The following is a 27,256-nucleotide window of genomic DNA, read 5'->3' on the forward strand; positions in this document are numbered from 1 at the left end:
CTCTGGAATAGTTCTTCTCGTCGCGAGTATTCAAAACTTGCCGTTTATTTAGTTTCTCATTTCATTTTAGTTATACATCGTAGTGTAGTTGGGTATAGACATTGCTGGTCATAGTAATTGGTAAAGTCTGAGAGTTTTAGGCCGTCCTCGACCTCTTCCCGGCCACATCCCCGCCCCATCCACCAAGACCTGGGCACTGAGTCCGCGGCTGCTCGTCCAGCAGGCAAAGGCATCCTCATATTATTGCCCGGGGTCAGCTGGCCGACTAGAGTGCCGATCTTGGGGGAATGGGAGGGGTTAATCGGGGGGGTCAGAACGAGCTCGTTGATTTTTATATCCTTGAATGGCATTTTCGGAACTCACAGATATCTTTCGGCCTGATCATCTGATCGCCTGATCTCTTGTATAACTTACTTAGCGGGGGTCATTGACGTTTTTTTTATAATTTGCAGTTTAACAATGTCAAAGTAAATATATATATGTGCATATAGTATAGATATAAGCAAAAAGCATGCAAACTCAAACAATAAACATCGAGAATCCTGCGACGGCTGCTGCAAAGAACATGTCTATCTCTTCAGGAAGCCATCACCTCTTAATTTACAATTAGTGGATGGTTCCGAATGGGTTCCTTGAGCCGATCGCGTCACAGGATCTGCGTTAAATAGAATATGCTCACAATAAATAGATTAGTAGTGCTCTTACATCTAAGACAAGGTTCAATCTCATTATCAGTTTCCGTCTTGGGTCGCATCGTGTCCATTTCATTTGCTAGTTAACAATGTTTAACATTCATCTTAGAATCTAATGCTATATGGTTTATTATATAGTCCTGCTCTGCTATCTTAGCCATACTATATGCACATGCTCCAAATATGTGTATATAGTATGGGTACATAGAGAATATCGTTTTCCATCGCCCAGTTCGGGCATCCGGATCAGGGCTCCACATCCACGAGTCATCATCTGCATCATCCGCAATGGGTGCGTTCTGTTCTAGAGAAAGATCAGCCTGCATCCATTGTGTGGAGAACACCGAAGATGACTCATGGAATGGAGTCACTCCTGCTGTAGTATTGCATTCACCTATCATGGGTTCGTTTCGTAACATATGTGTATATGGCGTCGTTAGTGGTCATTTAAGATTAGTATAACAATTGTATATATCCTATATATAGTTTGGTTCGTTAGTGATTCGTTTTAGTAACATATACATGATCGTTTTCAGTATTATTATGAAGTGGGTTCCATTGTATTTTCTGCTGTTGTTATTTGCAATTTATATTGTTCTTTCCAGGCTTAGCCGAACATGTGCTGGGTGCCGGGTGGCACCTTGTAGCTGGGATAGCCATTGTTCAACTGGTGCTTGGCAAAGAAGGGTGTGTAGTCCTGCTAATAAATACGTGCATTAATATCAGATTAATCTAGATCTTGAAGGTAATTTCCTACCCTGTTGATTCTCCTGGGACGGCAGACGGGGCCCAACGCCAACTGGCGACGTTCCTCGTTCTCGCGAGCCGCGGCCTCCTTGTATTCCGGTGGTGGCCATTTCAAATCTCCGCGCAATTTGCTGCCTCCTGGAATTTTTAAAAATACTGGTTTTTGAATACTGCCAATGTACTTGGTGTCAAAAAATAAATAAATAATAAATTCGTATCTTGGATTATGATCAAGAAGTTAAAATATTATGTTTAAAAGTCGCGATCAAATTAGCAAATACCTCATCAAACTCTTTTAGTGACAGACTATAAACAGAATTCTTTATAAAACTTTTAAAAATTATATTTAATGGGGCTAGAGAAATCGGTTCCAATTGGCTTTCATCCAAAAGTTCCAACATATTCGTTTGCATTTTGTTTAAAAGAGCTCTATCATCTTTGAAATTTATTCCTTTTGGGTTATTAAGAATAAAACCTTGCAGTTTTTTTGAGTAGGAAAGGAATATGTTTATATATTATATATTATAATGAGACTTCCTATAATATCTTCATATAATATATTAAAAAATATTACATCTTTAAAGTGACTGTTACAGATAAAGACAGCATCATAAAATAAATTACAATTTAAGATCCTACGACTTATAAGCTTTATCTTTATAAGGAATCCCCAACTCACCCTGATAGCTGACGGCGGCAGGCTGCGAAGTGTAGACTGGCGCAGGCTGCTGGCTGACTGGTGCCTCCTTTCGCAGGGTAATGATCCCAGGACTGGCGCCCCGGTAGCTGTTATCCTGACCGGCGAAGGCGCCAGGTTGCTGCTGCTGCTGCAGATCGGTCTGATCCTGCGAGTAGGGCAGCTGGGGCTGCGAATAAGAATTGTATTGGGGTTGAGCAAGGGTCGAGCCACCGTTTTGCTGTGGGTAATAGGATGGCTGCTGCTGTTGCTGCTGGTACGGTGAAGTCTGGTACGATGGCTGCTGCTGCTGTTGCTGGTTCCACTGTGGTGGCTGATAGGGAGCCTGAGCCTGCGATTGAGGCTGATATTGCTGCTGTTGCTGGTGCCACGGTGCTGCAGGTTGCTGCGGTTGTTGTTGCTGCTGCTGCTGCCATGGTGCTGCAGGTTGCTGTTGCTGCTGCTGGCCATCGTAAGACGGAGCACCGTACTGCTGCTGCTGCTGCTATTCAATCGGTGGTGCAGTGGTACATTGGTGCATTGGTGGTGTTCGGTGGTGCCAACATGCATGTTCGACATGGGTTTCGATCACAGGTTATGGTTTGATTTCATAGATGGGTGGTGTTTTATTGGTTGGGAGGTGCATTCGACACATTCACAGTGGATGTACACAGACAGATAGAATATGTTGGAGATAGAGATAGACAGAAGACCTTAGTTAGAGGTGGGAGGCTTAGTTTCGAGTTAAGTATTGGGTAAGTTTTATGCGCAGTTTACAGCTGAAAGTCGCGGAGAAAGAAGCAAAAGCTAATTAAGCCAGAGGTTAAGTGACATTTTTGCATATAAACAGCGATTAGTAAAGATTTTGGCATGCAAAAGCGATTGAGTACAGAGTTACTAAGAGTTTTTGGGGTGTTAAGAGTGGGCTATAAGTAAATTGTAGTTTTTAAAAGATTTATGACTAGTAAAGTGACCTATTATCACTTGTAGAATTAATTTAATTCAATCAAATCAAAGTTTAATCTATAAAAAAAATATAAAAGAACTCATTTCTAAAGAGATCTCAGAAATAATTTTTTTATCCTTCTATTATGATTTGAAAATTCAAATATTTTATATAACTTTAAAATATCTGATATTATTTAAATAAACTTAATAGTTTTTTCTTTTAAATTTCGATATAATAAAAGCAAACAAAAATATTTAAAGTATTTAAAGAGTTTAAGGCTTAAATTGGTAAAAAATAATAGCTTGTATCTAAGATACGATTTCGGGAAATTTCCAAGATATAAGTTAAAATGGGGATATAATATAGTTTTTTAGTAATAATAACAAATGAAGGTTATGTAAGTGTCTAAGAAGTTTGATTGTTTGACACTCACTAATGGAACACCTAGTTTACATAAATATAGGTGTTTTTGTGCAATGAGAGAGATAGGAGTGAGTTTCTAAGTAGAAAGTTTAGTAAGTCTAAGATAAAAGGCAGGAAAGCATCTAAGATAGAAGGAGATCAACGATGGCAGGAGACAGAGACGATCACAGCCGCCGTGCAAGATGTAGCATCGCTTCGCTTAGAATAAAAGCGGTATCCATTCCGACCAAGACGGTACCTGCGGCTGCTGATATAACGGCTGCTGCTGCTGCGCGGATCCCTGGAACGGAGGATAGGATCCTCCTCCGGCGGTGTAGTCACTACGCGACTTGGGCAGCGGGGCACCAATGTGCTTCCAGCCACCGCCCACATTGTTCACGGCCTGCAGCGGTTCCTGCGGATAGTTGGACTGATAGTTGGACTGGTAGTTGGGATAGGCATCGGACGCGGGGGCTGGAGATGGAGCTGGGACCTGGACGGGTTCCCTCGAGCGCTGCCGATTGAACTGGGCCTGTGTGTATTGCACAGGTTGCTGCTGCTCCGGATAACTATCTGGGAACTGGGTGGTATTGGCGGTGGCAATGGGCTGTTGTGCCGGTGGGTTGTAGACATTTTGTGGTGGTTGGGCGGTGCGTGGCTGGACGTTGTTATAAATGGGACCCTGCAAGTTGTCAGTGTGGTTAGGTGGGAGATTGGGTGTTTGGGCTGGGGTATGTGGGTGTCCGAATGCTATGTACATGGCTTTATGCCTCACCGGATGAGATACAAATTGTGGCAGTGGCGGATACAATTATATTTACACTCGACGTACACGAAACTTGACTATATAGTATGTACAATTCATCGGTTACAAAGGGCAGGCGAGGGGGGGTGCATTACCTGGGGTGGGGCAGCAGCTGCGGGGGCGTGGCCCTGGCCCTGCGGATAGTAGCCCCCGGAACCCGGGGCCGGACTTTGGGTCTGCGGCTGGGGGGTGAACTCCCGGATGATCCGCTCCTCCGAGGCCGGTGGCCAGGCCACACGTTTGTAGCCTGAATCAAAGGGAAAAAAAAAGAGAGAGAGAAAAGGTAACGATAAATACTCGGAATTCTTTTTAAACGACCAAACGCTGAATGCAGCTGCCGTGCAAAAACATTCAACAAAATGCGGCCAAAACGTGGGCGTCACTATAACCTTGGATGCACTGCACTGCACTGCATTGCATTGCCCAGTGCTAGCGAAACAATTTGAAAATGATTTAAGCCAATTAAAATTATAGCCATCGCAATAGCAATGTGCGAACAGTGAACAAAGGGGGCGTGGCGGGGCGGGGGGCTAACGCAAATCATACACGGCTGTCATTGCGTCTAAATTTAGCCGATGAGAACGAGTCGAAAGCTAAGAATTTGACATTACTCATGGGGTGATGAGGATGTCGTCGTCGTTCTAAGTGCACCGCAGCAACATGTTGCCGCTGCACCAGCAACATTACACTTTATATTGGATATGGATATGGATATAGTGTGAAAATTTGTGTTTACCCTCCAGATTTTTGTAGTTTGCGTTGATGATCTTCCACTGAGCGACCATGGTTATATATTGCTCTCTCTTTTTGGTATCTCTATCTGGCTATCTATCTATCTATCTGGCCGATCGGGCCTTTGCGTAAGAATAAAAATATTCTCGTATAGATATCAAAAATAACAAATACACGTATATACCAAGATGTATATGTTTGTTTTTTGCGGCTATTTTTTGACTTGTCCGCTCGCAAAAGTCGAAAGTCGAGAAGAGCGTTATATAACCCCGAGGTGCAATCAATCGATTTCGATATTTGGAGAGTCTTCTGATGGGGAACACCACGGTAATTCGAATTTCGATTTCTCTGATTTATGGCTCTTATTTTGTGTTAGGCTCTATGGCAAATTTCGGCGGGCGTTTCGTTTATCCTTCGGATCGATATCGTTGAAAAATCAGAAAAAAAAATGATTCGGAAAGCACGTCGATTGGGTTTTTTCTTGTTTTTTAAATTTGATTTTTAAGTTCAATTTAAATCGATTCGATTCGCGTGCGTTTGCCCAATTTAATTTCTATTTTCTATTATAGCTATTGGCTATTTCTATTTGCTAATTCGTTGATCGTTCGCGCTGCGATATGTTTGCCTTCGATGTATGCTACTAAGTGAGGAGCCAGAGAAATGCAGAGGAAATTATTGTTAGCCAGCGATGCCAAGATGTAGAAACATTGGCACTCGTGTGGGTTCCAACCCACACACACACTCACACACACTCGTCGCTCGACTTTCGTATCTGCGAGATACGCGAAAGTAAAGACTTCTCCGAGAGAAAGAGTGGGTGAGTGGGTGAGAGATTGGCGGCGAGGGTCTGCTAAGTGTGCTGATCTTGGTCTGGGGTCCTCCAACACCCCCCTCCCCCTGGGAAATAGCCAACTCCCGGCATTGTTTACACCTTCGATTTTTGTGATTTGTGGGCCCCACCTTGAAATACTGATCATCGTGCCCACTCCCTCACTCGCGGCAGCCGATCTCAAGGTGTCTGCCGCAGCTATATATCTATATATATGTATGCATATATATCGTAAAGATACAGTCACAGATATTCGCATTCTGGCGGTTCCTTGCCCAGATTCTAGATGGGATGATCAAGTAGGTTGACTGTTTATTGTTATGGCGATTTGTTATGCCCGAGAGGCACTTCAAGTGGGCGCACCCCCATCTATCTTGCGGATACAATGGCGGATCATCCCAGCCAACTAACTAACTATCTATCATCTATCATCTAGCTTGTGGCCAGTGCAGATATAGTTCGTGACTCAAAGGCAGCGACGGCGGTGGCTAAATTTAAACGGCTGTCATTTTGGGCGAACTAAAACAAATCTGTTTTTAAACGTATTCACACAGGTGTACGAGAAAAGTTGGCTCATTAAAATTATTAGCAAGCTTGTAACTCATATGTCTTCTATATCGCCACCGAATATCCCCTGTAAACGCCTCTGTATATAAGCAATTATTTGAAATAATAAGAATGGCTTGCTCGTTAGCCACGCAACAAATTCGTTTTGATGGCCGCCAAACGTCACAGATAAATACAAAATAAAATTTGGGTTTACATTATCTAGTTGGCCCACAAATGTGTGCATGCTTAAGACAATTAATGTTGTATTTTTGGGTTCAAATCATTTGTATAGAAATACACACGTTATTTGGGACTGAACAATGCGACAAACAAAACAAATTGGAATGAGAATAAATGACCATTCGAATTTGGGAGATAAGCCCCCAAATGTCTTTCTCGAAATCTCTATAATTTTATTATCCACTGGCCGTGTCTGTGACATAAGTCTGCAAAAAATAGTGAGCAATATAATTCTAAAATAGATCTATCTATAAGGCAAATAAGATGAATGGCTGTGAAGTGGAATGTTAAGGTATTATGCATACGCAAATACTTTCTATAGACTACCTAAAAAATAGTTTTGAGTTATATTAGGAACACAAAGTATACTTATGACCTTTTAATTTTAAAAGAATACTAAGACTAATTAATAAATTAGGTTTTGATTGATTTTACTGGGATTAGGAAAACAATCTTCCCAATTATTATTTCATGGAACATTCATATAAAATATGAAATAAAGAATATAGAATAGAAATATAGATATGCTTTCAATAAGCAAATTTATATATCTTTTAACCTAGAAGCAAAAGACCCAAAAACCTGAATAATTTGTCGTGCAAATTCTAGTACTTTTGTTTTAAGAACATATATCTATGGTATATGAATAATCCCTAGGTTCTTACGATTCAAAATCTATTGAGTCACACAACGAATATTCGGATTAAGACATATCGGGACATGACGAAGAACACCTTGAACATTTTGGGGATACAGATACGGAAATCGGTGGGTTTCCCACGCACCTTCAATGCCCAAATATGGACGTGGCGATACGTTATCGAAGGATCGATTGACGCTGAAATCTCGCTGTACCTCGTCGAAGGAAGCCAGGGATCTGAACTTGTGTTGCTCTGCGGAATCGAGAGTTGGGAATTCGAAGGGCGAGGGCTGTGCCGCGGAACGGGGCGTGGCCGGGGGCGGGGGCGTGGCAGCCAGCATTGAGGAGGATGCCGACATGCTCTGCTGCAGTGGCTCGGTGGCCGTTTTCACCAGGAGTCCAATGTTGTGGCCTTCCAGTTGTGGCACATGCGAGAATTTTGCAGGAAGATTGACCGGCGATGGTGAGCCCTTGGTCTGGACAGGATTGAGACCGTAGGGTGAGCTGGAACGCTGAGGAGCCTCTATAAGTGGAGCGGGATAGCGGCGCGAGGGCAGCGGACTGGGCGAGCGACTCCTCTCCCAGGTGACCTCCGTTTCCGGTTCCTTGAGGCTGAACAGCGCCGGTGGAGGAGGCGGTGGCGGAGAGTCCGTAGCCGGCGTGGTCACAATCTCCACAAAACTCCGCTGACGCTGCAGTTTCTCGGGAGCAGTCTTCTCCTTGGCCGACTGCGTGTCCTCCCAGGAGATCTGCCGCGATATATAGGGACTCCTAATCTCGTAGGTGGCCTTGTAGTTCCTCAGCGGTTCGTTGTGCAGATTGGCAATGCGCCACTGGTCGGCCTTATTGAGTTTGGCCCAGTTATTGGGCGAGCAGCGCATCTCATCGCAGCATGGACAATAGTTGGAGGAGAAGGCTTCGTGGTCGCAGGATGCCTCCTTTTCTTGGAGGTTCACCTGGTCAGCACTTCTTGGGAGATCTGTTTTGGTTGTATTTGCATCTGGCTCCTTTTTACTCTGCTGTAAATCTGGCTTAATTACTGGTTCCTCTATCCTTAACTCTTTGTTGACCAGTGGTTCCTCATTTGAACCTTGTTGCCCATCTTTTGTTACCAATTTAGGTAGCATTACCTTTTTCTCTTCCAATGAGACTGCCTTTTTCTGCTCCTTAATCACTACCTTTTTCTCCTCCTCAATCACTACCTTTTTCCCCTCCTCTGTCACTACATTTTTACCTTCCCGTAAAGCTTTTTTGGCCAGCTGCTCCTCTATCGCTTTCCTTAACTCTGTTTTTGGCAGCACCTCTTTAACTTCCGGCTCTTTCTTGGCCACCTGTTCCTCCTTCCACTCCTCGAACTCCTTTTTGGCCAACTGCTCGTAGTTGGCAATTACATCCGATACGTGTCTGTATTCCATGTCCTCATCCACATCCACATCCTTGATGACTACGTGCTCCGCTTCAATGACAGCTGGCGTTGTCCGGAGTTCTACGTGCATGAGTTCCGCGGTCTCTGGTTTTTGCTCCAGTGCCACTGCAATCTTGTGCAGATCCTCCAGTGCCCGCTCCACAATGGGCACGTTTTCGGTGAGGGCCTCCTCCGCCTCCTCTTCGGCGGGTGTCGCCTCCTTAATCTCTTTCGAGAGCCGCGTGGGTAAGCCAGCTGCCCGGGTGTAAATCTGCCGGAGGATGGCCTGCAGTGGACTCTCCACGGCCAAAATGGGTGACTGGCGATGGGCGAAGATGTCCCAGGAATCGTTGCTGCCCGAACTGATGGGTCTCACGGGTGGTGCTGGAGGCGGAGGCGGAGGAGGTGGTGGCGTGGGAATGGGTGTGGGAGTAGCTACTGGTGTGGTTTGGGCACTCCTCTGCAGCGCCTGCTTGGCATTCTCCATGTAGGCATCGATCTGGAGGAGATGCTCGGCTATGGATTGCTGGATGTGGGCATATTTGGCCTCCAACTGGGCAATCTCCACATGGGCCTCGTGCTGCTTCTCCGCATCACTCCCCAGGCTGTAGATCCCACCCTGTCGCCTCGCCTGCTTGTCCTTGGCCTGCGCATCCTGGCCAGCCTTGGAACGCATCACCGGGGGCGGAGGAGGTGGCGGTGGAATCGGAGTACTCGGTGTGCTGCTCGCCTGCCGCTGAAGCAACTTGATCCCGCCGGTGGCACTCACATAGGTGGGACTCTCCATCTCCTGGTGGTCGTGATCGTGATCGCGATCGTGATCCTGCAGATACGAGCAGGCGTCGTCGTAGATCTGCTGGGCACTCAGCTTGGGCGGATCCCTCGAGGCCTCCACGCGAACGGGCACAATGCGAGTGTTGGCCGAGGGACTCTTGGCCTGGCTAATGCTCCCATTTGTGGCCAAAGCCAGAGCCATCTGCTGCTGCTGCTTAACTGCCAGGTTGTCAATTACCATTCGGCCCGCTGTCGTCGCTTGATTGAGATTCGGGGCAGCTGGTGTTGGATTCTGGGTAGGTGTTGGTGTCGGTGTCGGTGGCAGCGGCAAGGCCTCCAAGTCAAACTCTTGGCCAGAAACCGGGTCCTCCTCGCTGTCGCCGTCGTGGCCATAGGAGATCTTCACCTCGGTGGCCAGTTTGATGCATCTGCGTTGGACTTTTGGCTTCGCAGTTCGTGGCTTGGGTGGCGGCAGTTCCGGAGCACCCACTGTCCGCTTGCGGCTGCGTCCGCGTTCCAGGGAGTAGGCCTGCCTCTTGTATCTTGGCCGATAGGGCGTCACCGGAGTGGGCAACGTGGTGGGGGTAGTGGGCCGCTTGTGGGCCAACTGCTCGTAGTATTCACACCGTGGAGCCACCAGACCCAAGTCCACGTCGGCTGCCTTGGTTTCTGGAGCGGAGAAGCCTTTCGAGAGGGGGGTTTGGTGAAAGACCTCGGCCAGGTCGGATACCCTTTGGGGTGTTCGGGATCTCTCCTTGGAACCACCATCCCTCTGTCGCTGCTCTCTCACTTGCCGGGCCGTGGGTTCTATAATCCTGGTGGGACTCTGGAACTTCTCCCTCAGAGCCTCAATACTGTGCGAGGGATTGCAGGAGATCGGGGGATTCTGGTCGGGATTGGCCACCACATCCAGCTCCGCTGGTGGCCAGCTGTGATCCCGCTTGAGCAGATGCCGCTTGGTGGCCAGGCGGTTGATCTTCAGCACCGTGTCCCGATCGATGGTGATGTCCTGCTGGTGGCTGAGATAGTCCGTCTTGATCTGGTCCAGCAGCTGCTGGTGCAGCGTGTGATGCAGTGCATCGCCCTCGGCACGCTGACGCCGACGGCTCTGTCTTTCAATGGGGTAAAAATCTTTCGCGAGAGAAGCGCCATAGTTTACTTAAAATTATCTGCAAAATAACACAAAAATCGGACACTGGGCACTGGGACGGAAAGTGGCTCTTTTGTTGAATGTTTTCACACTGTTTCTTATTGTTTCGGCAACATATAATAAACACGCACGGGGAAAAATCTAACATATAACTATATCTTACCAGATTTGGCTTGTTGTTCTTCCTCTTCGACGGCGCGCAGAACGGCCGAGTTGGCCAAGTTCAGGGGCTTTGTGATTTGATCGTCGACTTCAATCCTAAAAGAGTCCAAAGTGAAGAGGTACTTAATAAACATCTGTATAAAAAGCCAAAAGCTTAAAGATAATTTTGAATTTCGCGGCATAAACTGCTTGCTTTACTGCCTTAATTGTGCACTGCTTTGCGGCGCCAACTTTGAATTTACCTTTGAATTTAAATGAAATATTGCGCAAATTAAATACGTGTCCTTTTTGCAATATTTCACATTTTCAATTTAATTTTTTATCACAACTTGTGTTTAATATATTTTGTTATTTTTCTATTTGATACAAATACTGATAAAACTTTGCAAGAAGTATTCTTATAAAGCTTATGTTCTTTATATCAAAGAATTTGCCCTTTTAAAATGTAAGTTTGCGTTCTTATTAATATTACAACCACCCTTGAATGTGTCCTAATAAGCGAAGGGGTATGCTAAGCACCCTTCGATGTCCTGACATTGAAAATTACTCCCACAAGACTAATCGAATGCGACAGGTGGATGCTGCTCTGGCGGATATAAAAGTGGCTGGTCGCGGCGGAAAGTGCACCACATCCTCTGCGGCACCACATCCAGCAACACCATGAACTTCCTGATCCGCTTGATTCCATTGCTTGTGATCCTGATCCCGCTCCTGAAACCGGCGGAGGGAGAACTGGCGTGCGGCCACTATTTGACAGAATTAGTGATGACTATTTGCCAAGGAAAATTAAATGTAATGGTTTCAAAACGAGCTTATCGTGAGTATTCGTGCCTTCTGGGTTTTTAAAACGACACTAGTAAACTTTTTTGCAGCGGATCTGAAGCTATTTGGCTTTGAGAACAACATGCTGGAAAACTCCGATTCGGAAGAAGATTTCAAGCCCCATCACCCCCGCCTTAATTCCATGATGGCCATGCCACGTAATCTCCGGGGCATTGTGGACGAATGTTGCCGTAAGCCGTGCTCCGTTGCAAAGATTCAAAAGTACTGTCAAGATTGAAAGAACACCAACCTGTTTCGAGACCTGTGCCATCATATACCCACGATTGTTCAAATGAATAGAATTACACGCCTCTTTATCAAATAAAATATAAAGCCCGTTATTAATAAAAAGAATAATTTAAAAATTATTAAATGAACTGGTTTTTAAAGCGAATTTAATAAATAATTATAATATAATATAATATATTTAATTATATTATATTTATATACAAAAAAAATTAAAGGAAAACATTTTGAATCAATTATTTAGTATGATATTAAGCTAAATTAACTGGAATTAACTAACGAATGTTAGGGGAGATAAATTAATACCTTTAATACCTTTGCGATCATATACCTCCGAGATATAATGTATGTTAAAATTAATAGTATATGGACGCCTTTTATACAAAAAAACGGCAAAGGCGTATTTTGAAACCAGTTTTCAACACTTTGATAACTCAAATAAAAAAATGTATTAAGCCTTATTAACTGATTTAATAATTACAAAATTATACGAATTACCTAACCAATATTAGAGAAAATAAATTTAAGAACATTATTTTGATAGTTGTGCCATTAATAGCCACCAGATATTAAGTTTGTTGACATAAATAGTACGACTTTTGTGAAAATAAAACAAAAGCGCATTTAAATCCCCGCCCTTAATGCTTTCAAAAAACAAATAAAAAATCAATTTAAAAATATTAAATAAAATTAACTGTTTTTAATTCTTCTAAAGAATTCAATAAAATTAAGTTATCTTAATTCTTTTAAACTAATAAATAAATGGGTTTTCATGAGAAAAAATTAAAATAATCATTTTAATTAATAAGACTTGCTTAGGAATCGGCCAGTGTTCCAAATTTACTGAACGATTTTTGGGGAGATGAACTACAGAATTAACCATTTATTTTTTACAAATTTTTGAAAACTTTATGTTAAATTAAAAAAACTGTTTAGGAAAATAGCAATTAATTCCAGTTAACCCAATGCCTTTAGCGGATGAAAAATCTGTATAAATTGCTTATATTAAGCCTCAAACGCAAATTCTTACACTAAATATGATGGCCTTCAAGAATTTGAGTTTGGGTTAGTATTTATACATGCCATCACCCTTGAATGCGTCCCATTAACGAAGGGATATGCTAAGCCATGGGCATAAATTAATCGTAACATCTTTCTAAGTCCTGACATTGAAAATTAGCTAGCACTTTTATGCCCACGCTGACCCCAAAAAACTAATCGAATGCGACAGGTGGAAGCTGCTCTGGCGGATATAAAAGTGGCTGGTCGCGGCGGAAAGTGCAACACATCCTCTGCGGCACCACATCCAGCAAGACCATGAAGTTCCAGATCCGCTCCTTGATTCCGCTGCTCGTGATCCTGATCCCGCTCCTGAAACCCGCGGAGGGGCAAATTTCGTGCGGCCACTATTTGACAGAATTAGTGATGACTGTGTGCGACGGCAAATTAAATGCGATGATTTCAAAACGAGCTTATCGTGAGTATTTGTGCCTTCTGGGTTTTTGAAACGACACGAGTAAACTTTTTTGCAGCGGATCTGAATCTATTCGGTTTTGAGAACAACATGCTGGAAAACGCAGATTCGGAAGAAGATTTCAAGCCCCACCACCCCCGCCTTAATTCCATGATGGCCATGCCACGTAATCTCAGGGGCATTGTGGACGAATGTTGCCATAGGCCGTGCTCAATTGAAAAGATTCAATCGTACTGTCAAAATTGAAAGGACCCCAACCTATTTCGAGACCTGTGCCATCATATACCTACGAGATTTACGATTGAAAAATGAACACGCCTCTTTTGCAAATAAAATATAAGGCCCGTTATTAATACTTTAATATAGAAAAAATATGAAAAAATATTTTTAAAAAATATTAAATTAACTGGTTTTTAAAGCGCAGATTCGCTTATATTTAATATTATATTGGGCGAGAAAAAATGGATGAAAAACATTTTGTTTCAATATTATATTTGTATTATTATTTATTATTAAGCTTAATTAACTGGAATTAACTAACGAATATTAGGAACGATAAATGAAAGAACATTATTGCGATACCTTTGCCATTATATACTTCTGAGATATATCGTTTGTTAAAAATAATAGTATATGCACGCCTGTTATGCAAATAATCAATTTTGAAATCAGTTTTCAATACTTTTAAATTTTAAATTAACCGGTTTTAATTTTTTAAGAATATTAAATTTAATTAATTTCTTATGAATTAGCTAATATTAAACATTTACTTAATACGTTATCAAAAAAAAATTATTATAATGATTTTTATTAAATAAACTTGCTTGGAAATCGCCCAGTTTTCTAAATTTACTTTGTTGTTTTTGGCGAGAAAAACTGCACAAAACAGATCTTTATTTATTTAAAATTATTAAAAATGTGTTTGTTAAATTAAGAAAAATGTATAAAAATATTAAATTGACAGGTTTTTGAATAAAACAAATCTAATGAATAATTGCAGAGGGAGAAAAATTCATAAAAACTTTTTTTTGCAATTTATTATTATTATACTAAGCTTTATAAACTGGTTTAATAATTATAAATTGATACAAATTAACTAACCAATATTAGGGGAGATAAATTCAAAAACATTATTACTATACTTGTGCAATTAAAACACACGAGATATTGCAATTGTTGAAATGAGTAGTATATGCACGCCTTTTATGAAAATAAATGACAAGACAAACGCGCATTTTAATCCCTGTCCTTAATACTTTCATAAAACCAATAAAAAATCGATTTAAATATATTAAATATAATAACCTGTTTTTAAGTTTTTTAATATATTTTGTAAAATTAACTGTTTTTAATTCTTTTAAAATATTAAATAAAACAAGAAAAAAAAGCTAACTTCGGGCGGAGCCGAAGTTGAAATACCCTTGCAGAATATTCTGCAATTATATTCTCCAAAATTATTCATATGATGCATTCATAACACTCATAAAAAATCCCAACTTCCTAACTTTAAAAACACCAAAGTTTTGGCATTTTCGATCAATCAGTTATATGGTAGCTATAGGATATAGTCGGCCGATCCCGGCCGTTCCGACTTATAACTACGTGCAAAGGAAATAAGAGTGTGTCCAAAGTTTCAATTCGATATCTTTCAAACTGAGAGACTAGTTTGCGTAGAAACAGCCAGACGGACATGCTTATATCAACTCAGGAGGTGATCCTGATCAAGAATATTTATACTTTATAGGGTCGGAGATGTCTCCTTCACTGCGTTTCACACTTTTGACCAAAATTATAATACCCTCTGCAGGGGTATAATAACTGTTTTTAAATCCATTACAATTTTTTTAAAATTAATTTAAAATTGTATGCTAAAATAAATAAACTGTTTATGGAAGTAAAAATTATTTCCAGTTTACCCAATGCCTCTAGCGGATGAAAAATCTGTATAGGTTGCTTATATTAAGTCTCTAACTCTCTATACTAAATATGATGGCCTTCAAATCATCATCCTTGAGTGCGTCCTACTAACGAAGGGATATGCTAAGCCATGGGCATAAATTAATCGTAACATCTTTCTAAGTCCTGACATTGAAAATTAGCTAGCACTTTTATGCCCACGCTGACCTTAAAAAACTAATCGAATGCGACAGGTTGAAGCTGCTCTGGCGGATATAAAAGTGGCTGGTCGCGGCGGAAAGTGCACCACATCCTTTGCGGCACCACATCCAGCAAGACCATGAAGTTCCAGATCCGCTCCTTGATTCCATTGCTCGTGATCCTGATCCCGCTCCTGAAACCCGCAGAGGGAGAACTGGCGTGCGGCCACTATTTGACAGAATTAGTAATGACTGTGTGCGAAGGAAAATTAAATGTTATGATTTCAAAACGAGCTTATCGTGAGTATTTGTGCCTTCTGGGTTTTTGAAACGACACTAGTAAACTTTTTTGCAGCGGATCTGAATCTATTTGGCTTTGAGAACAACATGCTGGAAAACTCCGATTCGGAAGAAGATTTCAAACCCCACCACCCCCGCCTTAATTCCATGATGGCCATGCCGCGTAATCTCAGGGGCATTGTGGACGAATGTTGCCATAGGCCGTGCTCCGTTAAAAAGATTCAATCGTACTGTCAAGATTGAAAGAACACCAACCTGTTTCGAGACCTGTGCCATCATATACCCACGAGATTTACGATTGTTCAAATGAATAGTATTACACGCCTCTTTTGCAAATAAAGTATATAAGCGCAATTTAAACCGTTTTTAATCATTTTATAATGAAACAAGAAAGTAATTAAACTTCGGCAAACCGAAGTTTATATAACAGTGCAGTAGCTAAAAATCTACTACATTTTGATTTCTATGCCTATATTACTAATCGTTACATCGTTTCTATGGCAGCTATATTATATTGTTGTCCGATTTAATTTAATTAAAACCGTAATTCCATAAAAAGACAACTTTTGGGAAAGTAATATTACAAGTTTAATTAAAATCAAAAAATACTCTAATATTAGCGGAGAACAATTAAAGAAAATCCTTTTTTGATTTTCAATTTAGTATATTGAATTAATTTAACTGTTTTAGGAATCAGCAAATAATACAATTTTACCAACCCTTTTTACATAGTATTTTTCTTTGAGTTCAAGTTAAAGAAAATGTTGATTTAATTCGCAGCAAGTAGGGTGGAAATTTCACACAAACAAAAATATGTTTAACGCTGGCCTGGCGATTTTCTTTAAGCTGGCAAAAGAGTTTCCAACTTTAATTATAATTTCTATGAAATGTTTTGCCTTCCAATGCATAATCTTAATCTGCCTAAAATATTTTGCTTTCCTCAAAGATAGCAAACAGAAATATTTAAGCTAAGAAAATGTGCCAACTGAGATAAGGCCTCAACGAATTTATAGACAACAAAGTCCAGAGATAATCGCAAAGCTTAAAGCTGCTAGGCTGTTTTAAAACAAATTAAAGCCTTTCGCATTTCGTTTGAAACTGACACCTTTGAATAGTCCCTTCAAAATAAAATCACTTGCATCTGTCGACCAGAACTTTAATAAGTATATTAATTTTGAGCCATAGCAAACAGAGTGACAACCTCATTTGCCGCAAGCAAATATTTGCTCATAACAAATAGAAATTTAATTCATTGCATTTTGATTGAGGTTTGCTTCAATATTTGCCTAAATATTCATTTGGCGGCGTTTGATGATTAGTGGGACATTTTTCAATTATTTTCCCTTTTTGTAGTTCATTGGTTAACTGTGCGATTTCCCTGTGATTCACCGATGGCCAGAAAGTCAAGAGATGCCTCACAACTTTTGGCTAGACGCCTGCCTTTTGTTTGTTGACATTGTTTTAGTTGTTCTTTTTCGATTCTGTTGCATTAAATCAGCGCATTATCGCTGGCAAGTGACTCATCTACCTGCTGACGTCTTGGTTTATTTTAGACTTTTTTACACACACAAAAACTAATGGTGTATGCAATTTGTAATATATTTTGTATTATATATATGTAAAATAATTGATAAACACAAAAACACCCTTCATTTATCTATCAATGCAAAGTTTAAAAAAAACAAATTATGTTTATAAATTATCATTAAGCACTTCATCAGAAAAAGTTTATATTTTGAATAACTTGTTCTATAATTGTAGAAATTTTATATTTATTATTTGATTTATTTATCGAACTACATTTGTTATTTTAGCGAAATTCCTACAGTTATCGTTATCAACCCTTATTTAAATTTTTGGCTTTATATACTATTTGCTAGTATGCATTACTATATCAAAGTTAAATAATATTATTACTCTCAAGAATTTTATGTTTAAGATCCCTCAAGATCAAGTTTTGTTTCCTTTTTGGTCGTTTTCTCTATTTTACACTTGACTGGCGTTATATAAAAAGTATCTTTTGGGATGCTTCTCGCTCCTCGCTTCACGTACATTTTATTTTCGAAGTTTAAAGTTGGTCGAAGCCTTGGCTCAGCTGTTTTCGGAAAAGTTGCTCCCTAATACGGTAAAACACGTTACGCACACTCACGCGCGAATATGCGATTGAAAGTTTTTAGTTTTAAGTTTTCAGTTTTCGGTCTTTGGTAATTAAATTTAAAGACTCCGCCGCTATAGTTGCACACGTTTTGTCGCACGCATAGTCACCGAATAACTGAAAGCCACTTAAAGTTTTTGCTCACCAGAGCAGATCACCATATCTATCTGGCGGATCGGTGAGTTAAGGTGAGGTGAGGTGAGGCTATGGCCGGTTTATTCAAACAACAATTGCAAACAACAATGGCAGAGATAGAGATATGGTTGTTGTGGCGACAGCAGCAAAACAGCACCAGCTACAAATACAAATACAAATTAATTCAAGTCTAAAGAGCATCGCTGAGATACGCGTTGCTTATAAAGCTTTTTGGTAATTACAATTAAACGTCAAAGCATTTAATTGTAGATGTTGTTGTTGTCCTCAGCGTGTTTTTGACTATCTGTGTGTGTTTGTGTGTGTCCCAACAAATTGGCAGCAGTCTCAGTAGCACTTGCAGTAGCACTTGCAGTCGCTGCCTCAGTCGACGCTGCTGTCGCGCTGCAATGCACAAATGGAGGGGCTTCCCCCTTTAATCCCCCTTCTCCCCTCCCCTTGCCGCCCACTAATTAATGTGTTTTGTGCACCTGTTTTGTGGCAGCGGATTTTGTATCTGTCAAAATAGAACAAGCAGAGTTGGAGGCTTTTGGCGGGGCTTGTGTTACCAAAACACTTCCAGTATTATTTCGAAATAAATTGGGATTTTAGTTCCTAAAATAATTTACCGTAAAATGTGGATTTGAATATTAACATTACGATAAGCAAAAATGTTGTTTGAATTTATTCATTTTTGTGGCCCTGTCCTTGTAGTTTCTCTGCTACTAATAACATAATAATGTCTTTTTTGCAAAAGACTTCTGGTATTCTCGCGGAACCAATTTTGATTTTTTTTCTTAAATAATTTACACCAAGATTATACTTTGAGTAGTTACATTGCAATAGTAAGCATTATTAAAATAAAAAAACAAACATTTACGACTTGTAATTTTTTGTTGATGGTAATAATTTATTAATTTTTCGTATTACCCAAATAGTTCCAGTTTTTTCCAAAAAAAAAAATTTGTGATTTAGTTTCTTAAATAATTTACCCTTAGGTTATACAACCTATTTGAAATACTAAAATTATCTGTTTTAACCCAGTCGTTTTAATTTGTCTCTGATACTCAAAAATTTGGAATTCTGAATGGTTATAAGCTGGAGATCTTAAGAATTGGTTACTTTTAATGGGGTAAAGTTCAATAATTTAAAAGCAAAAAATAATCAACGACCCATATCAAATTCTGATTAGATTTAATGATTGTCAAATATGGACAATTTTATTCTTTATCCATTCAAATTGGTATTTTAAAATATATGCGCTTTGGATTCATTAGCCGGAAATCGGCTTTAAATTCCAAGCCTTTGAAAATAAAAGGGGAACAATTAATGTGCTTTATAAATCTTGATTGGCAACTTGACAACAAAATGAATGTTTTTTAAAACGTTAACAATTTCTAAAGATTTATTATGATATGATCTTTGTATTAATTAGCTAGAAAATTGTCTTATGATTTATTTTTATATTCGAAGCCTTTTAAATATAAGTGTATAACAATCAAAGGGCTTGTTAAGCTTTGTAAATTTGTTTAATTATAAACATATTTAAGTCCCTCAACGCTCTATTCCTAGTCACTTGGAATTCAACTAGCAATTACATAGACTAAGCGACTGAGGAAACGCACCGACCCCGCCAGAACCATTTACGAGCTCTCTTCTCCAGCTGGCTGCTTTCATCTATTTTATGAAATATGCATTTAAATGTATGATAATCATTTCGCTTGGGCACACAAGGGGCCGTTCCTTTTCCTTTTTTCTTATTTTTTAATTTTGTTCCCCGCCCGTTACTCACCCCTCGCCGCCGAAGGCTTTCAGCTCGCGGTTCAAGGTGGCCTTCACGTTCTCCTGGGAATAGAGGCCCATGGGCGAGTTGAACTGCTTGTGCACCAGTTTCCGTTGTAGGGCGGCCATTTTGTATATTTGTATATATGGGTGCGTATCCTTTCTGGACTGCTTCTTCCTGCGGACTCAAGTTGCTCCTTTTAAATGTTTAACTTCGGTTCCTCCTTGGCTGACTTCTGTTTGCCTCGGAGCTCTTTATTCTGTGTGTGTGTGTGCTTACTTCTTCGGATGTCTTCGAAAGTTTTTCAAAAAAATATTGTTGATAAAAAATATTTTTTAAAATTTTCTACTCGACTTAATTCCGCTTATCGGTCTTCTTTTGTTTGTTCTTGTTTTTGCTGGCGGTAAGTGGGCGATTTGAAAAAGAATCCTAAGCACTTTCCCCTACTTCAGTTGGACTTAATGTTAATCGTTAATTGTCGGTCGTTGTTCGTTCTGTAATTGAAATGCAAAATAAAACTGAATGAGATAATAAGGTAAGTGGAAACTTAATTCGAACAGGAGTTAATTGGAAGAAGGAAATAAAGCTACAAAGTTTCAATGACAAGCTTAAATGATTTTCACAGCTCACAAATTAAACTCTTAACTTTATCATTTGCTAGTTGTAGTGTAAAATTACCAATTAACTCAAATAACCTTTTCCATGTTAATATTCACAGTAAGACATTTCCTTAAACTTAAAAATTAATTTTTAATTTTACACATACATATTATATATACATATTCTATATATTATATAATTAATGCAGTTTTTATTAACAAATAAAAATATCTTTGTTTTTATGGATATATAAAAATATGATAAAGTACTTAAGGCAAAGACTTTATGACCGTGTTTAATAACAAATGTGTTAATTAATTTTTGAGCACCTAATTAAATTCCTAAACATGTAATTTCCTCTTACAAATCATGTATTAAATGAGTTGATTGTATTTAATGACAACCAAAAAGCTTTTCTTTAATATTTCTGTTAGCCTTGTATAACATATCTCTTTGCTAATTTATGAATATATATAAATCTAATTATAAACACAAAACAAAAACTGGGAGACTTTAAAAACTTTTCAAACAAGAGCGAAATAATTTCAGAACTATTTCCAGTAGGCAGCACAAACACTTCAATGTCAACGCTGTATATATATAACACTTTAATGCCATCAATAGCTACACATTCACATAAAATTTAAAATTTATAATTCTCTCAATAGCGAACTGGAATCATTTTATAGAAATTCGTTTCGATTTTACAGCTGTTGCCAACAAATTACAGACGTGGAATTTCGTGCGATATTTGAAAAATATGCAAAGGCACGTATAGTATTTATTTTTCCAATTTCCTGAGATACTCACTCACTACTGTCACATTTAGAAATGTATCTTAAACTAATTTGAGCACTGCCTGGCTGGGCAAAACAAAAATATAATATTTTTGTGTGTGCAGACGATTTTGTTGTCTTGCTATTTGTGCGTTCGCCTAAAAATAGCACCAAAGACAACGGCAAAAATATTGAAATGTGCTCAATTTTTTCGCTACACTCATATTTTCCACACACTCGGGCTCTCTCAAAGTCTCTATTTTGAAATTCCCGCCTTGTGTGTCACCTCAAATAAAATTAGCAGCTGTGAGGAAAAGATACCATTATTTTGATTTGCGTCATTTCGAGAAAACGAATGAAAATCACAAGGAGATGGTATAGGTATGCGTAGGTATGGGTAAATGGAAAATGCAATAAAAGATACTTGAGAAATAATCGTAATGAAGTATTTTTGTGTTTGCTCGTATTTTATGCCTTTTAATTGCAGCTTGTTGCTGCTGTGCATCTGATGTTGCTGCCGTGCTGTTGCTGTTGCTGTTGCAGCTGCCACAGCTGTTGCGCCCGTAAGCACGCAATATTCTGACTGGGCCAACGGAAGCGGACCAAGAATCGTACAAATTAATCAACATTTAATAAAATATTATGCAAATTACACACAAAAGGCAGGAAAGCAGCGGCATAAAGAGAGCCAGCAGCAACAAGAGCTTGCCACTTGATGTCCCAATTAAAGTTTAACACAAAACTCACACAGGCACAAACACCAACACCCAGCCACCCACACATTTGCAACTCAACCTCACTAGTTCACACACACCCACACACCCTCACACACACACAAAAAACAGGTGCGTGCTGCACTCTGTGTACTTAGCACAGGAATTGTAAGGGAATTTGCATAAAAAATGCTCGCAAAAATAATGTTTCAAAAAAAGCAAAGTGAGCGTGTGCGAATGAGTGGTGTGGGTGTGGCAGACAAAGCATAACCCCCTGCCACATGGCAACCAGCCCACACATTTGCAGCAATACCCTTCTTCTCATCAAATTACCAGCCCCAGGACATGCAAAACGGAGTTGCAAAGCCAAGACTTTTCCACTTCATTTGTATTAACAAATTGTTTCGGGCCTTAAAATGGCAGATGAAAAATAAGTGTAAAATATACAATGTTCATTTTAAAACTAATATTTTGTCATAGCAACAGTCAATCACGCAATTTGTCAAATAGTTTTGCCTTGAGCCAAATTTTAAAATAATATTTCTCCTCAAAATTACTCAATATGTTGAAGGCTCAACAAAAATATTTAAATCATATTTCAGCATTGATGAATTTCCAGGCGCAACATTATTTAAATTCGTTTTATGGGTAAACTGTTTCATACATATTATACAATTTGCATTAAATAAATATTAGATAGCAACAACAAAATATTCATTCTATTGAACAATTAAGTTTCTGAATATATAATTGTGCGATTACCACTTTCTACATAATTAAACAAAACATAAAACAACAAATGTAAGTAGTAATTTTAACATAGTAACTTTTCGGAACATTATATACTTTCCACCTTTTTAAGCCATTTTAGAAAATGTTTATTTATTTATCCCTGCCTGTTGCAATAAGAAGAAATAGATTTTATTTATTATCACATTTTGGTAGTCAATATTATAAATCCCTACTCAGCTTAAATTTGTTAAATAATCTGCTCCAATTAAATAATATTTCTTTAATTTTGCTGTCTCGAAATATTTTCAGGAGCACCTATAAATACTATATTTAACAGCGAAGACTTAAGGTAAGAGTATGACGTCTTTCCCATAACCTAATTAACATTTCTCGCCCGTTCATTTTTCAGTGTCTTTATTTTGGCATCGACATCATTATCATCGCTGCCATAGCCATAGTCATCGGTTCGACTCCATGGCATGTGTGAGTGTGAGTGTGGTGTGGCTGTGAGTGTGGGTGTGGGTGTAGGTGTGGGTGTGTCTTTGTGAGAGCGCTATATAAACTATAATCGTGGCTAAATGTGTGCGAGTGTGAGCCAGTGTGTGTTCCGGCACACATATGCATTGGAATCAGGTGCAAATATTGTTAGATTTGCGTCGAGGCGAGGCATTTCGCAAATCTGGGTGTCGACGCATCTGTGGATCTCATGGATTGCACATCCGAAATCCCAAAACTGGATGAAAGCTGTTGATTTTGCCTGCCATGTTTTTGCTGATTTAATTATTAAAATTCAGCATTGTGCTACGGCATCTCTCGTTTTTGTTGAATTGCTTGAATATTTCATTCTACTTCTACACAAAAACAAATATATTAGTTTAAACGTATGCAATATGATCATCGCATATTGAACATATGGTAAATTTGCTAAGCCGGCTTAAGCTATTTGTGAGAGAACGACAAATAAAGTTTTGTATAGTCGTGTGTCTGTTGGAGGAGATTTTCATAGAAATTAAATTATTTTTAATTAAAATAATACGGTAAATCCCCACAACTTTGTATAAGTTATGAGTAATTATATGTTAGCTTGTAAATAACTGAATATGCTCAGAAATTATGTGATACATGAGTTGGTTTCTCAATTAAGCTGTCACTAAACTTTATCGTCTTTTACTTTACAATTCAAATACAAAATCAGAATATATATATTAACATGTGCACGACCTTTTTTATCAACACCTTTGATTAAAACTCATCTCAAAAACCAGATTGCTTTGCGTATTAGTTATTAAATATTATACTAGTCTTAAAATGTTGAACCGATATCATAATGGTTTATTTTTGTGAGAGTCTTGGGACTTATCTTTAACAACCAATTAACACATTATTTAAATAAATGTCTATAATATCAAAAGTTTTTCAAATTGTAGGGGAATGGCAAATGTTTCTGCTTCATTGACTTAAAATAGTTGAGTATAATTTAAGCTAATTTGTTTCCTGTGCAACCCAATTGTTTTCGACTTAGAAGTGGGGTGTGAGCTATGCACTTAAGCACACTAATATTCACCAAATAAACACCACTGGCTGGCTTAAGTGTAAACACACACACACACACATGCGTACACTGAGGGAAAAGCATGCGAATTTATTTGGTTTAATGTGGGTGCTTACCGTCTGTTACAATTTGGCGCTGCTTAATCCAAAAATAACGCCAGCCAATTGCCAAAAGTTGGCTCCAGAGTGCTACTTGCTGACCCCGCCACGCCCCCCGCTGCACTTTCTTTATTGTTGCACTTTCACCGCCAAACCCCCCGCGCCCCTCCCAAATTAAGATTCTGTGTGTGTGGGGGGGGGGGGTTTCGAGGAGCGCGAAAGCGAACGCGTCCGCCGAGAACCGGCGTTTTGTAAGCGCACCATCGGCCAACTGAAACTGAAACTGAAAATGAAACAGCAACAGAAGCAACAGAAGCGAAGCAGCGGCAAAACGCTAAACTTTACGCAATGATCGGTGGCGGCGCCTTTTGTTTTTGTTGCTTTTTCATCAGTCTACATTTTCATTTTCACATCTTTGGCACCGCAGCAGCAGCAGCAGCAGTAGCAGCAGCGGACCGCCGGAATGTATCTGTATCCGCGGGCGAACGAGTGCGTGGCTTCAGATACAATCCGCCACACTGGTGGCCGCAAAAACGTGCATTGCGATGCGATTTTAACAACAGAAATGAAAAGCGGTTTGTTTTGAAAAGATTCAAGAGCTTTATTTCGAAATCGAGACTAACAATATTGCATATTTTTATTAACAATGTAGTGCCAATCAAAACAAATAGTACAAAAACATTGCAAAATTTCCCAATTCTATAAAATCATTAACAATAATAAAAGCCTTTTTTTAAATATTGGCAAATAAATTGGGCACAATAACTCTGCAAATAAAGACTGAACACACATAAACTTTGTAAAACCAATAAATTGTTTATCTATATTATTATGAAATCATTTTTGAAGGCATAAAAAACTTGTAACTCAAAATTTAAATCAGCTTCAAAAAATATGAACCTCAGGAAGCAAATTTTAGCATTTTTCAAAAATGCAGTTAAATCAACTTAATTGGAAACCAAAATGTTGAATAAATCCCACGAAAATATAAAATAAGACATAGGCAAGTTTTTGGCAGATACAAAAATTAATAAAAATATAAATATATTTTCAATTGACAAATAAATAATGTTAATAAATTGCAGAAGAATGTATTGCAACTACTGTTAAGTAAAAACATTGATACATTCGCAGACAGAAAACGAGAGTTCAATTAATTAAAATGATTTATATGCAAAAGCCGAACCGCTTACGCACTTGCACATATGGATGAGTGACTTTTATTACCTAATTAACAAGAATGATGGCATTAAATTGAAATACATTGAAGCGCATTTGGCAGATTTTCAAAAAGAAAACCGAATCACCACCTTGATGAGCAAAAGCATTGACTTGAATTCAAATTAAAGACAAAGAGGATTAAACGAGCTAAAAAGTTCAAAAGCGAGGCCATCATGATGAGAGTCTGTCCAAAACACCCACAAATTCAAGCTGATTCATTACGGCTGCAGGGGGACACCTTTTACCAACCGCCACTGTAGGTTGGCCACATATTTAGACCGATTTTCCCCACCCGCCAGCAAGAACAACAAAAACACCGAGTAGTTTCAGAAAGAGAGCAGCGGAAAAAAAATGAATTATATATAAAAAATATTCGGTCGCCGTCGATGAGCGACAAGATGGAGACAGCGGCAGCGAAAGATGGATAGATACATTTGTATCTATAGCTATATAGATTGTATATGCAGCTCTTATGGCCCGTCTATTACAGCACTTTTACTGCCGCGCCCCAGCACGTCTCTAATATTCTATTTCTGAGTGTAGTTCTTGTTTTTTTAATTTTATCTATTTGATTTTCGTTTTGGCTTTCCACGTCCTCGCCAGCGATGTCAGCTCAACACACAACATTTTTCCCCCGTTTTTGAGGAGCGATTTTCCCCCACGAAAATAGCAGAAAGAGTCCATATAGAAATCGACGGGCAAATGGGAAGAAATTCGCTTAAAATGTCATTTAATTGTTTCACTTGCAGCAAACGTTTTTTTCAGTTTTCAGTATTTTGGTTTTTTCGGTTTTTGGTTTTCCTTTTTTTTTTTTTTTTTGCCTTTTTGGCTTTTTGGCTCTTCGGTTTTCTCGCGGTTGAAGTTGATTTCATTTGCCAGCCTTTACGGCTTCACTTTTTAATTGTGCTTTAAACGCTAATTAGCTTTTGTGTGTGCTGGATGCAAATGCACACACATATATATCGGTTGGTTTTCCTTTAATGCATTTTATTTAATTAATTTTTGATGGCCCGTTCGCGGTGTGGAGTTTTTCATATATGTATGTTTATTTTTTTGAGCAGTGGTCGCTATTTTTTGCTGGTGACACATTTTGTGGCATTTATTTTTGGTTTTTGGTGGCGCCTCGCGTGCAGTCCCACAAATTACACTATTGCCCACACAAAGCTGCACCTGTCGCCGATGCACTGGCATACCGTACCGGACTCGAAATTGGGACTCGGACCTCGGATCTCGGATCTCGTTCTCGGATCTCGGAACTCTGGGAATTCAGAACTCGGAGCTCTCGGCTGGCTGACTGATGTGGTGACCACGTTCGCGACCACGGTGCGAATTATTATTGTTACTCGCCGCTCAACGCAAGTCGCTGCTGGTGCTGCTGCTGCCCCGTCGACGGAAAAGTTCGCGAAAGCAGCAAAAGTTGCTCTTGCTCTAGTTGATTTTTTATATGTTTTCATGGAAAATGGGAGATGATGATGATGATGACACCCCACAGTGTGTGTTTCTGTGTGTGTTTGCTGCGTTGCGTGGTACCTATGGGCCGCACCGCCCCAATCCCTCCCCCTATCCAAAAACACCCACTCATACCCGATTATAAATTTGCCTTGGCCACTGGGCTAATCACGTATTCCTCTGCTCGACTCTCTAATACCGAGAAAACACTTCAAGCCAAGAAGCGCTAGTCGAAAAAGCGATAAATATTCAGCAACACACAAACACACAAACACTGGCGTGTGTGCTAAACCACCTAATTAACAAGAAAACAACGATTCGATATATGTACTATATTTCTCCACCTATTCCCATA

The 27,256-nt window shown here is 39.4% G+C and overlaps 4 protein-coding genes across 19 annotated transcripts; 3 read left to right on the top strand and 1 right to left on the bottom strand.

The window, feature by feature from the left end:
• Positions 1-8: 8 nt before the first annotated feature.
• On the bottom strand, positions 9-26,803 carry LOC108039283 (chromatin modification-related protein eaf-1). Of its 16 annotated transcripts, none has more exons than XM_044458116.1 (9): positions 26,651-26,803; positions 19,770-20,051; positions 10,754-10,848; positions 7,407-10,571; positions 4,367-4,518; positions 3,726-4,148; positions 2,119-2,620; positions 1,450-1,577; positions 9-1,392 (listed from the first exon to the last, which is right to left on the bottom strand). In XM_044458116.1, exons 2-9 carry the CDS (start codon positions 19,886-19,888, stop codon positions 1,300-1,302), a joined length of 4,677 nt encoding a protein of 1,558 aa, XP_044314051.1. In that variant the 5' UTR covers positions 19,889-20,051; positions 26,651-26,803; the 3' UTR covers positions 9-1,299. The 16 variants fall into 16 exon arrangements, with proteins under 16 accessions (XP_044314051.1, XP_016971707.2, XP_016971703.2 ...); XM_017116218.2 differs by lacking the exon at positions 26,651-26,803 and adding an exon at positions 24,250-24,519 and having other exon boundaries at positions 3,726-3,881; positions 19,770-20,254; XM_017116214.2 differs by lacking the exon at positions 26,651-26,803 and adding an exon at positions 24,250-24,519 and having other exon boundaries at positions 19,770-20,254.
• LOC108039287 (probable insulin-like peptide 5) lies at positions 11,401-11,892 on the top strand. Its single transcript, XM_017116232.1, has 2 exons — positions 11,401-11,569; positions 11,625-11,892. The coding sequence occupies exons 1-2, from the start codon at positions 11,413-11,415 to the stop codon at positions 11,810-11,812; spliced, it is 345 nt and encodes a 114-aa protein (XP_016971721.1). The 5' UTR covers positions 11,401-11,412; the 3' UTR covers positions 11,813-11,892.
• On the top strand, positions 13,127-13,633 carry LOC108039286 (probable insulin-like peptide 5). The gene is made up of 2 exons (XM_017116231.1): positions 13,127-13,297; positions 13,353-13,633. The coding sequence occupies exons 1-2, from the start codon at positions 13,138-13,140 to the stop codon at positions 13,538-13,540; spliced, it is 348 nt and encodes a 115-aa protein (XP_016971720.1). The 5' UTR covers positions 13,127-13,137; the 3' UTR covers positions 13,541-13,633.
• Positions 15,520-16,044, top strand: LOC108039285 (probable insulin-like peptide 5). Its single transcript, XM_017116230.1, has 2 exons — positions 15,520-15,690; positions 15,746-16,044. Exons 1-2 carry the CDS (start codon positions 15,531-15,533, stop codon positions 15,931-15,933), a joined length of 348 nt encoding a protein of 115 aa, XP_016971719.1. The 5' UTR covers positions 15,520-15,530; the 3' UTR covers positions 15,934-16,044.
• Positions 26,804-27,256: the final 453 nt, after the last annotated feature.

The sequence above is a fragment of the Drosophila rhopaloa genome, unplaced genomic scaffold (assembly GCF_018152115.1).
Source record: "Drosophila rhopaloa isolate 14029-0021.01 unplaced genomic scaffold, ASM1815211v1 contig_163, whole genome shotgun sequence".
In the NCBI taxonomy this organism is placed as follows: Eukaryota; Metazoa; Arthropoda; class Insecta; order Diptera; family Drosophilidae; genus Drosophila; species Drosophila rhopaloa.